Raw genomic sequence first — 12,269 nt, 5'->3', positions numbered from 1 at the left:
ATTGTTAACCCATTCACTGACCTGACATTAATATTTATTTAATTGGTACAGAAAATTCCATTATGTTGTAAGAATGGCAGTTAAACTTAAACATAAAACAGGATAGAAACTGTTGAAAAGATATCTGTCTCAAATCAATATATATAAATAATTGGGTTTTGTAATAAATCACAACACAAAAGTTTTTGTCCCTGGAACCTGGTCATGAATGTGTGTTTTATGTCAAGTAATTATTTTTAATCCACCGGCTGGAAATATGAATTGAGTTTTTTTTCAAACAGGATTTTTAAAAACAAACTAGAGCAGTGGTAGGTCACCATCAGGGTTCTGAATGTGATGTATGGCACATTTTATTAAACGCTGGCACAAGGTTGCCATACTGCACTGGTTTCTGTCCGCATGAGTTTTTGCCCGCCATTTTTATTTTCCATTTGAAGTTCATGACAGTTCTATTAATTCATGAATGATTAAGCATTTTCTATAACTCATTATGAAATATTCGATGTGTATTAAATATGTTTAGTCTTATTCAAGGGGTCATGGATAGTGAATGTGCCCAATTTCAATCTTGTAGCCCACTGAGATGATGGAGGGCCCCTCATGTGGCCCACTCACTAGCCCGGGTTGCCAATCACTGGACTAAAATGACTTGAACTCACAGCCAAGGTGGCTACCTAATTTGCATTATTGTATGTTGCCCACCGCAACCTTATTGGAGACGGACATGGCATATCTGCAAAAATCCATCAAAGACCATGGGGTAAACTTTCTGTAGCACCGGCAGCAGGAACCATCACAGGCGGGATAGAAGATTGAAAGATCTGTGGACCTTGGACAGGAATTTCCAGTCTTGGTGTGGATAGGACTGGAAAATCCCACCCAATGACCTTGAGGAATGTGAATGAACCATATTTCCTATTCCATTAGCACAATGTCGAGAGACTCAATTGGATGGAGACAAGCCATTAAACCTGTTGCAGTTAAACAAGGAGAAGGAAGCCATTTCATCCCTCCAAACCTAATTGTAATATTCAACTAAAGTTAGTCCATACTAATCATAGGACAAACGGGCATGCTCTTAATTAAAAACTTCTCAGGGGAAAGTACCAACAGCAAAATTTATTGCACCATAGTTAGCTTTGCTGCACAGGACAGGAATAAAAAAAGTGTGGGAATGCAAGAATTTATAGAGGATTCAAATGTAAGGGGAATAGATAGGTGTCTCTGTGGCTGCAAATGAGACTCCAAGGTATGTTGCCTCCCTGGAGCGAGGGTCAAGGATTTCTCAGAGCGACCACAGGACATTCTCGAAGGGGAAGGTGAATAGCCAGTGGTGGTTGTACACAATGGTATAAACAGCATAGGTAAAAAAAAGGGATGAGCTCCTAAAAGCAGAATATTGGAGTTAGGAAGTAAGTTGAAAAGTAGGACCTCAAAAGGTCTCAGGATTACTACCAGTGCCACGTGAGAGTCAGATCAGAAATAGCAAGATATAATAGATGAATACATGGCTACTTTCTCATTACACAATACCTAATCAAGGGCAATCTCTTCTCTAGTTGGTTCCTCAACGTATTTGTCCAGAAGACCATCTTGTATTCACGAGCAGTAGGGTTTCAGATTCCTGCGACATTGGGACTGGTTCTGGGGAACTGGAGCCAGTGCAAACTGGATGGGCTGTACCTGGGCAGGATTGGGACTGATGTCCTAGAGGCAGTATTTGCCAGAGTGGTTGGGGAGGGTTTAAACTAAAATGGCTGGGCATTGGGAACCTATGCAAGGAGTCAGCAGAGGGGGGAGACACGGACAAGTAAAAAAGACAGAAAAGGGACTAAGAAAAGTGACAGACAGAGAAATCAAGGGCCAGAATCAAATAGGGCCACAGTGAAAAATAATGGGACCGAGGCAAGGAACATTGAAAAGACAAGCCTTAAGGCTTTGTGCCTTAATGCATGGCGCTTTGCAATAAAGTGGATGAATTAATCACACAAATGGAGGTAAACAGGTATGATATAGTCGGTTTTACTGAAACGTGGCTGCAGGGTGATCAGGGACGGGAATGGTGACCAGGGACGGGAATTGAACAACTGGGGGCAATCAGTACTTAAGAAAGACAGGCAAAATGGAAAAGACAGTGGGGCTGCATTGCAGGTTAATGAGGAAATTAACGCAGTAATGAAGAAGGATGTTAACTCCGACGATGTGGAATCTCTATGGGTAGAGCTGAGAAACACCAAGGCGAAAAAACATTAGTGGGCATTGTATATAGACCCTCAAACTGCAGTGGTGATTTTGGAATGGCATTAAAGAGGAAACTTGCGATAATGGAATATCTGTAATCATGGTGATTTTACTGTGCATATAGATTGAGCAAATCAAGATAATACCAATACCTTAGAAGATAAATGCTTGAGTGCATAGGGCATGACTTCGGGACAAATACATTGAGGAAGCAACTAGAGAAGAGATCGCCCTGGATTGGGTATTGTGTAATGAGAAAGGAATAATTGGCAACCTAGTTGTGAGAGGCCCCTTGGGGATCAGCGACCATAATACAATAGTATTTTATATCAAGTTGGAGAGTCATGGAGTTGATTATGAGACTAGGCTCCTGAATCTAAATAAAGGAAACTATGATGATATGAGGTACAAGCTTACAGGGAACGTAAACACTGACTGAACAACCTTCCATAGTTCTGTGAGGAGAAAAAGATTGGTGTAGATAATCCGAAACAGGGGAATTTATAATGGGGACAAAGAAATGGCTGACCAACTAAATATATACTTGGTTCTGTCTTCACAAAGGAAGACACAAATAACATACCAGAAATGTTCAGGAAAACAGGGTTTAGTGAGAGGGAGGAACTGAATGAAATCTGTATTAGTAGGGAAATGGTGTTGGGAACATTGACGGGATTGAAGGCCAATAAATCCCCAGGGCTTGATGTCTCCATCCCAGAGTATGTAAGGAAGTGGCCCCAGAAATAGCGGATGCATTGGTGATCACCTTTCAAGTTTCTATAGACTCTGGAACAGCTCCTGGATTGGGGGGGTAATGTATCCCGCTATTTAAATAGGGAGATAGAGAGAAAACAGTGAATTATAGACCAGTCAACCTGACGTAGGTCGTGGGGGAAAATGCGAGAGGCCATTATAATAGATTAAGTAGCAGAGCACTTGGTAAACAGTGGCAGGATTCGACAGAATAAGCATGGATTTATGAAAGCGAAATCATGTTTGACAAATCAGGCATTCTTTAAGGATGTAACTAGTAGAGTTCATGACGGAAAGTCAATAGATAAGATTTATTTGGGCTTTCAGAAGGCTCTGACAAAGTCCCAAAATAAGAGATTAGTGTACAATTAAAGAGCATGAGATTGGGGTTAGTGTATTGAGATAGATGGAAAATTGGTTGGCAGACAGGAAACAAGGAGTAGGAATAATAATAATAATCATTGTCACTGCAATTAAGTTACTGTGAAAAGCCCCGAGTCACCACATTCCGGCGCATGTTCGGGTACACAGAGGGAGAATTCAGAATGTCCAAATTACCTAACAGTACATCTTTGGGACTTGTGGGAGGAAACCAGAGCATGCTGAGGAAACCCACGCAAACACGGGGAGAACATGCAGACTCCACACAGTGAACCAAACCGGGAATCGTACCTGGGACCCTGGAGCTGTGAAGCAACAGTGATAACCACTGTGCTACCGAGCTGCCCAAAACGGCAGGCAGTGGCTAGTGGGGTTCCACATGGATTGGTGTTAGGATCCCAGCTATTCACAATATATATGTTAATGATTTTGATGAGGGAACTAAATGTAATATCTCCAAATTTGCAAATGACAAGTTGGGTGGGAAGGTGAGCCATGAGTAGGATGCAGAGATGCTCTAGTGTGATTTGGAAAAGTTGAGTGAGTGAGCAAATGCAGTATAATATGAATTATCCACTTTGGGAGCAAAAATAATGCAGATTATTATTGGAATTGCTATAGATTGAGAGGGGGGAATGCATAACTAGACCTTGGTGTTCTTGTGCAGCGGTGACTGAAGGTTAGCATGCAGGTGCAGCAGGTGAGCAGAAAATGCCGGGAGCTTCCTGACAGCCGACCCAACAATGCCATCACCAGTATCCAATGTTAATTGGTCCACTTAACAAGGCCCCATGGGCTTCACGCTGCAAATGACTGTCCCGTCGGCTGATTAGCCAGGACCTCACTCGCCAGCCCACCTCTAACGAGGGGACTAGCACTTAAACCGATCCCACAGAGGTAATCCCACACAGCACGCAGCCATGCCATCAAGATTCGGGGTTGTCAACCTGATCCTCCTGCTGGACGAGGTGGAGATGCAACGGGATAGAGGGCTCGGCGGGTCAGCCACAAGGCAGCCAGTGCCACCTGGGAGGAAGTAGCAGCGCCTTCAGCGTGAGGAGCATGACCTGGAGGACTGCCACACAAGGACGTAAAAAGCTAAAGAACGTCACTGAGCCGCTTGAGTGAGTTGGCATCGGCCCCCCGACACCGTTTCCACCTGTCACCCTGGCTCCCCATCCCAGCAACCATGCACCTGACACCGCCCCCGCAGAACGCGATGTCATGTCGAATCCCACCCATGTTCAGCAGTGGTACTCACCCGCGGTCCCACCCCTACATGCATGATGCGTGTGGCTCATGATGCCCTCTCTGTGTCCCCGCAGGAGAAGCTGACCCATAACAGATTAGAGAGGGCCCAAATGGTTAGTGAGGTGCTGGACATCGAAGTTCTCACCCCCTACGTGGAATGGGCCCTGGAGATTGCGTGGGTGGCCAGGGACAGATCAGTGACCGATGTTGAAACTGATCTGCATTGCAGAGGTGGGTAACCACTAGCCCCCACTCAGGGAGACTGGTCACATATGAGTTGTACATGCAAGCATGTAGATCCTGCCCCCCCCCCCACTGACCACATGTCCATTCTCCCACAGGATCTCCATCCGATGGTACCAGCCCATCCAAGGTGGTCCTTCCCCACAACCCCATGCCTCGCTTCACACCCCGAGGACCCGGCCGTCCATCAGGCCAGGGAGGGACCCAGAGGGGGAGGCAGGCGATGGAACAAGGTGTACAGGCATCGCTGGTCGATCAAACAGATGACGACTGCGCGTGCCGCAGCAGGCTCTGCCAGGAGCATCAAAGGCCACAGGATGCAGTAAGCAGCAGGCTGCCTCCACTGCAGATCTGCACCCTGGGGAAACACCTACATGCGGTGGCAGAGCACCATACGCTAAGCAGATTGAGGGAACTGGGGCGGTGGGGGGGTGGGGGGGCACCATTAGGGGCTGGGGCAGTTGGGGTCACTGTTGTACAAAGTAAAACATGTTGCACCTAAAACATGTGAAGCCGCTGACACTTTAGTCCGCAATGCAGGCTGACCTCCAACCCCCACCCAAGGCATATCATGTGCGGATGATGAGTGTGAGTGCGCACTCGGCAGACAGACAGGAGTCAGAGTATGGCACAGTGAGGAGTACCAATGCTCAGCTCACAGTGGGTTCTCACAACCCTCCTGCCCTTGACATGGACCCGCTGGCAGTGCCAACATCACCCTGGAGTGATGTAATGCAGACCCTGGAAGGGCAGAAATGGGGAATTCTGCTGCTCGGGCATCTGTTTGGCTTGGTCTAAGTAAAGGTTTATATACTTAGCTGCCCGGGCAAAGAGGCCATCTTTGACTTCATGAATGCACTTGTGGGCTGTAGGTTGGAATATGCAGCACAAGCCCCGCTCGAGACCTGGAATGATCCTGAGGCGTGAAAGTTCAGGACTGCGGTGATATTGACAGCCACTGGAGTGGGTATGCCCCCTCCTCTGCATGGTGCCAAGTCTACAAGTACAAGGCAGAGGTGCCACACGATCCCCTAGTCGAGGCCGCCTCCTTCAACGCCTGGCTGCCTGGCCTGATGCCAGCACCATGACCGCAGCTTATGTGGGGTCCAAGATGTGATCCATCCCGTGTCATATCTGTAAGGAATTTACAGGGACGAGGGACAGTCAATCAGCAATGGCCTCCAGCCCTGTACCCTCTGGTCCCCCATGGCTCCCCCCCCCCCCCCCCCCCCCTCAGATCCCCTGCCTTGCCTCAGGGTGCCATCCAATACACCCTGCACACACACCCCAGGCTGGAACAGGAGCACCCGGGCAACCCCAGTCACCACCTGGTAGCATAACCTGGCCTGGGCGTTGGTTCCCTCCCAAGTGCACCCACCCAACACCCTATTGTTGATGGGATGAGCTCAGTGCTGAGGCCTAGCTCTTGGGTGTTTGGATGTTACCGTTTGCCTCTGTGGTGTTGAAGCCTCCAGTGTACAGGCAGAGTGTCGAAGTCTCACTGTCTGGTTGGGATGCGAGGCAGTAATTCTCACCTGCGATATGACACATGTACCCACAGGAATCCACTTGGGGGCTGTGAAGTGCTCAAATTACTGCAATTATTAATGCCCTATTAGCAATGGCTTTCAGCTCTGTGCCCAGAGGCCACCACGGTCAGTGTGGGTCATGGGTGGTCATGGGACAGATGTAGCCGGAGTTGCTCCTGTTACAGGTACAGACGATCCAGGGAGTAGCATGGCAGGCCCAAGGGTGCTGGGGCACCCACCTCCCAGTCCAGTGGTGACCCCCCCCCCCCACCAATGGCGGTCCCCCCCTTGACTGAGGCAGTCTCTCTCCCACCCACCCCTGCCGGGATACCCCCGAGCAGTGGGCCAACAATCCCAATGTCCATGGGCTGATTGCCCAAGTTTGAAGATGGCTACTCACCTCCTCGGATTCCCACAGCAGCTACTCCACCAGCTTCACGAGAGTGCAAAGAGGCAGGTAGGTCTCGTCTACAGTGTTCTGTAAAGCACTTAAGGGCCACAATGAAATGTGCCACAGATTCACCTTCCAGCTGATTTCTCCCGTGGAATCTGAATCTCTGTGAACAGTAAGTGTTTTGGGGCATGTTGGTCCCCCAAAATACCAAGAGGTTCCTGGTATGATGTGTCTCCAAATTTGACTGGCTGGACCAGGCTTCTGAGCAACAAAGACTTTACTGCCCACAACTCAACTGGCAGGGTTTATATTTACCGTATGCTGTGCACTCTCACAGGCTTAAATACAATAACTGGGCCTAAAGCCTGACCAATGATGTCACCCATATTCACGTGACTCACCTCTTAAAGGGACACTGCCCAAACAATAACATATAATACATAACCGCTTCCAAGTCACTAAATATCCTGACTTGGAAATATATCACCATTCCTTCAGTGTTGCTGGGTCAAAATCCTGGAACTCCGTCCCTAACAGCACTGTGGGTGCACCTATGCCTTCGAGACTGCAGTTGTTCATGAAGGCTGCTCACCGTCACCATCACAAGGGTGACTAGAGATGGGCAAAAAGTTCTGGGCTAGCCAACGACACCCACACCCCATAAATGAATGAAAAAGGAAAATGAGTCCCATAGAGGAGCAGCTATTACATTTATTAAATGCTTCAAAGGGAGCTAAGGGTATATTTATGAGAGGGATTGATTAGATTTGGAACTTCAGGGATCTTTATTATGTCCTCAATGGAATTTCTGCCAGATGAGAGTTAGAGTTTTGTTGGGTTTAAGAGCCATGAGGAACTACAGTGATCTGGAATGCATCATCAGAAAACATGAGAAGGAGATTCAATAAAATTTTTCAATGGTGAATTAGATATATAATTGAAAAAGAGGCTATGGGCAAAGACATGGGGAGTGAGATTAATTATATAACTCCTTCAAAGAGCTGGCATTAACAGGATGGACTGAATGACCTCCTTCAATACTATATGATTCTGTTAATCTATGAATTCAAGAAGTACCCTGGAATGCCGTCAGACAGAGCTCCATTACATCTGTGTTCCTCCTGTCAGCTAAAATTTCCATCATGTTTCGTTCCACTTCAAATTTAAGACAGTCACCAAGAGTTTATGGAACTTTATCTATGCCTTGCTAAGCCACTTTATCTGGGAGCAGCATTTCCAGCGCCCTAAGCACCACTGGACCGGGGTAAACTGAAACTGTTCAATGCACCATTAAAGATACAAAGACAATTTAATGCTGGTTGCAAACATTTTCACTTCTTCTGGTGCAGGAAAAGCCAGGACGAAAAAGAAACTGCACCCAGGAAACAGAGGGGAGTAGAGAACGACAATCAGGTCAAGCAGAATGCAGGGGAGATGGGTCATTGGCCAGAGTATTGATGCTGATCATAGGAATTCAAAAGCAGGGAATTCAGCATGAAACTCAGAAGGATGTGAGTCTGAAAAACATTCAAGAGTTATTGAGTCAGATGATGTCCTTTAAATGTATTACCAAGAACGATAATTAGCTACTGACAGCATTGTGCAAAAACATGTGGGCAGGGCACACCCGCAGATAGGCTTCCAGTGTCTCTCCCATCATTTCACAATGGTTGCCCCTGTGCCTAAGGGATTTGAAGCAGGAAGTAAATGCCAGAAGTGGAAAGGAAGTGTTCCCTCATCTTCACGAGAGTGCAAAATAAAAACACACATTTTTGACTTTATAGTGGTAACTAGGTTATATTTTACATATGGGGTCAATTATAAAATTGTACTCCTTGTGGCTTACTTCGGCAAATGAGCAAACTCATGAGCAAATAAAGGAAATGAAGATGCTTTTCTCCATGAACTTTAGCCATTATAATTAATGGACAGAAAATGATAGAGAGCAGCATCCACATCCCCTGATCCTTAGCCCATCAGGAGCACAAGTTCACAAACATGATCCTGATAACAATAATGGAGGATTGACAAGAAGGCCCCATTGTATTTGGCAATTAACCTCATTCTCTCTTTTGGCAGAAAGCACAGCTGAGAATTAAAAAAAGGTGCTAAAAACCTGATTATACTGAACACTTTGGAATTCATTATCGCCCTGAGATTCCATTCTGGACAAAAGACTGGTGTTTTGTCAAACATTGTTAAACAAAGTAAACCACATATGAGCTTATTCAGCATCTGAGTTCAAAATTACATAATGGTGATGGGCAGGATCTTTATTTCCAAACCCGATGTTATGACTCATTGTACTGCATGCTGTACCGTGCTGTGTTAGCCAATACAAAGGTTCAGCACAGATCATGTCAATTAGTTCATGGTAGTTTCAATGAGATATAAATGATCGTGAGTGTTTGATCTCACCATGTACTGCCTACGCATATGTGCATTTCAAAGTTTTATTATTATATGGTTACTTGAAACATGAAATGTTCATATTCGATACAGTGCCACACAACAGACTTGTGAGAAAAGTCATAGCTCATGCAATAAAAAGGACAGTGGATTCAAAATTGGCAGTCATGGGAAGCAGAGGGTAATGGTCAATGGATATTTTTCAAGCAGGATGAAGGTCTGTAGTGGTGCTCCCCAGAGGTCAGTATTGTGACCCTTGTTTCCCTGATATATATATATGGTCTAAATCTTGGCTTGTAGGGAATCATTTCAACATTTTTGGATGCCACGAAGCTTGTAAACTGAGAGGACAGTGCAGAACTTCAAAAGGGCATAGACAAGTTGGAGCAGTGGGCAGATAGGTGGCAGATGAAATTCAATGTGGAGAAGTGTAAGGTGATTGATTTTGGTAGGAAGAACAAGGATAGACAATATAAAATAAGGGGTGCTGTTAAAGGAGTGCACGGGCAGTGGTACCTTGGTGTGTATGTGTACAGATCATGAAGATAGCACGGCAAATGGAGAGCAGTTAATAAAGCATATAGTATCCTGGGCTTTATTAATAAGACAGAGTATAAGAGTAAGGGGGGTATGTTGAACGTATGCAAGACATTGGTTAGACTTCAGTTGGAGTATTGTGAAAAGTTCTGGGAATCACACAATAGGAAGGACGTGAATGTATTGGAGAGCGTTCAGAAGAGGTTTATAAGAATGGTTCCAGAGATGAGAAATTTCAGTTATGAGGATAGATTGGGACTGTTCTCCTTGGAGAGAAGAAGTCTGAGAAGAGATTTGAAAGTGTTCAAAATGATGAGGGGCTGGACAGAATAGACAGGGAGAAACTCTTTCCACTCATAAAAGTATCAAGTACAAGAGGACACAGATTTAAAGTGATTTGCAAAAGAAGCAAATGTGGTGTGATAAAAACATCTTCACACAACGAGTGGTTCGTGTCTGGAATGCACTGCTAGGCATTATGGTGGAGGCAGGTATAATAGAGGCATTCAAGAAGGCATTAGGTGATTGAATAAATATACTGTGCAAGGGTACAGGAAAAAGGTAGGAGAATGACACTAAGTCAGAATGTTCATTTGGAGAATCAGTGCAGACACTATGGGCGGGATTCTCCCTTCGACGGCAGCATGTCCACGCCATCAGAAACGCCGTCGCGTTTCACGACGGCGTTAAAGGGCTGCTGGGAGTACCGATTCTGGCCTCTACAGGGGGCCAGCATGGGGCTGGAGCAGTTAACGCCACTCCAGCCTCCTATTCCGGCGCGAGCTGTGCGCGCGGGATCTGCACATGCGCAGTGCGCCGGCGCCAACTCGCGCATGCACGGTGGCCTCCCTTAACGCACCGGCCCCAACGCAATATGGCGCAGGCGTTCAGGGGCTGGTGCGTAAGAAAGTAAGCCCGGGGAGCTCGGTGGGCCCCGATCGCGGGCCAGGCCCCATTGGAGGCCCGCCCCCACACAGGCTGCCCCCCGACCCTGTATGCAGAGTTCCCACCGGCTGCGACCAGGTGTGGACAACGCCGGTGAGACTCTGCATCTTTAGAGCGGCCACTCGGCCCATACGGGCCGGAGATTCGGCGCCCCGGCCGTGTAGTGCGGCCCACGACTGGCGCCGCGCCAAACATGCCGACACCAATGCCGCCAATTCTCTGCTCCGCAGAGAATCGCGTGCCGGTGTGGCGCAGTTGCGGGGATTCTCCAGCCTGGCACGGGGCTGAGAGCATCCTGCCCAATGGGTCTAATGGCCTTATTCTGCACCACAATAATTCTGTGCTTCTGTGACAGCAATCTGACATGATCCGATGTGTATTCTGTTTTATTTGATAATGTGATTCAGGGTATAATTCACAGCATCAGATGTTGATAACACCAATTATTGAATTGATACGTTGGGGATTTCTGTGAATAGTAAAATAGCATGCCAGTGTAAACGAGTGCAATGTGTCAATTCTATGTCAGCTTTGCTTTATGAACAGTCACATATTGAGATGGACGTCTTGTGGTGCAGTGGTAGTGTCCCTACATCTGGGCCACAAGCTGTGTTCAAATCCCACACCAGGACTTGATAGCCACGGAATGTGCATTCACAACGTGGCCGAACAAGTTGATGGTCAATGTCTAATAAGGAACATGAGAATTTCTTCGTCAGCCGTACTGCCAAAGGCAATGGCAAACCACTATAGCACTTTGCCAAGCATAATCATGGATCTGACCAATGGAGGCCCATGGTCGCCAATTAGGAGGAACATATTGAGATAGTACGGATGTTTGAAGTGTAGCTTGTATTTAACACACTGTCTCGGCTTGATCCATTGATTTTTATCTATTTTTACTTTGTATAAAAATCAAATTCTTATACACCCCTATTTTCACAGCAAAGCCAGATCGGAATCTCCCCAAGAGATGTTGATTCTCCATGTCTAAGATGGTGGGGGGTCAATTTTTAAGACCCAGCCACTCACAGCCATCCAATGCTATGGCAATTCAAGAATAATACATTGCAAATTTTGGTGCAGTTTTAACATGATGATAAATTGTTATATGATTTGTACATACTTAAACAGGAAAGATTTACCAGCCTATATGGAAAGTGCAGAGGAATGTGGCAAATGTAATTAGTTGAAGTAAAGTAAATTCAATGAAGTAATAAAGTATTTAATTTTTCTGATAGGTTGCATACACATCACAAATTGGTTCATTGCATTTTCTGATGCCGGAAGTAAAGAGTAACTCACCAGTTCCTTGATGTCTCCCAACAAGCACATCAGCCCCCACCATACATCCCATCCCCAGCAGACACACCCCGACTCCAATGAAGTGAAGAGCCTTGTATCTCACCAGCAGGAAGAACCAGGACAGCAACAGTACCACTGGGATTACAAAACAATCTAACAGCTGCAACACAAAAAAGAAAGGGCAAAATAGCCATTACTGCCAAATTTTAAGTGACAACAAATAAACAAAACATTAAAACACGTGATGTGCAACTCCGAATGCCTTCCAAAAGCAATTGACT

At 46.1% G+C, this 12,269-nt stretch overlaps 1 protein-coding gene across 1 annotated transcript in view; it reads right to left on the bottom strand.

Annotated features, from left to right (window-relative positions):
* slc35f1 (solute carrier family 35 member F1) overlaps positions 1 to 12,269 on the bottom strand; it is a 450,036-nt gene that overhangs the window by 104,627 nt on the left and 333,140 nt on the right. The window contains exon 4 of the mRNA XM_038799673.1: positions 11,989 to 12,148. Coding sequence (XP_038655601.1) covers positions 11,989 to 12,148 — 160 coding nt within the window. The remainder of the gene's footprint in view (positions 1 to 11,988; positions 12,149 to 12,269) is intronic.

The sequence above is a fragment of the Scyliorhinus canicula genome, chromosome 6, assembly GCF_902713615.1.
Source record: "Scyliorhinus canicula chromosome 6, sScyCan1.1, whole genome shotgun sequence".
Classification (NCBI taxonomy): domain Eukaryota; kingdom Metazoa; phylum Chordata; class Chondrichthyes; order Carcharhiniformes; family Scyliorhinidae; genus Scyliorhinus; species Scyliorhinus canicula.
The sequence above is the reverse complement of the archived record's forward strand: the minus strand, read 5'-3'. Positions and strand labels throughout refer to the sequence as shown.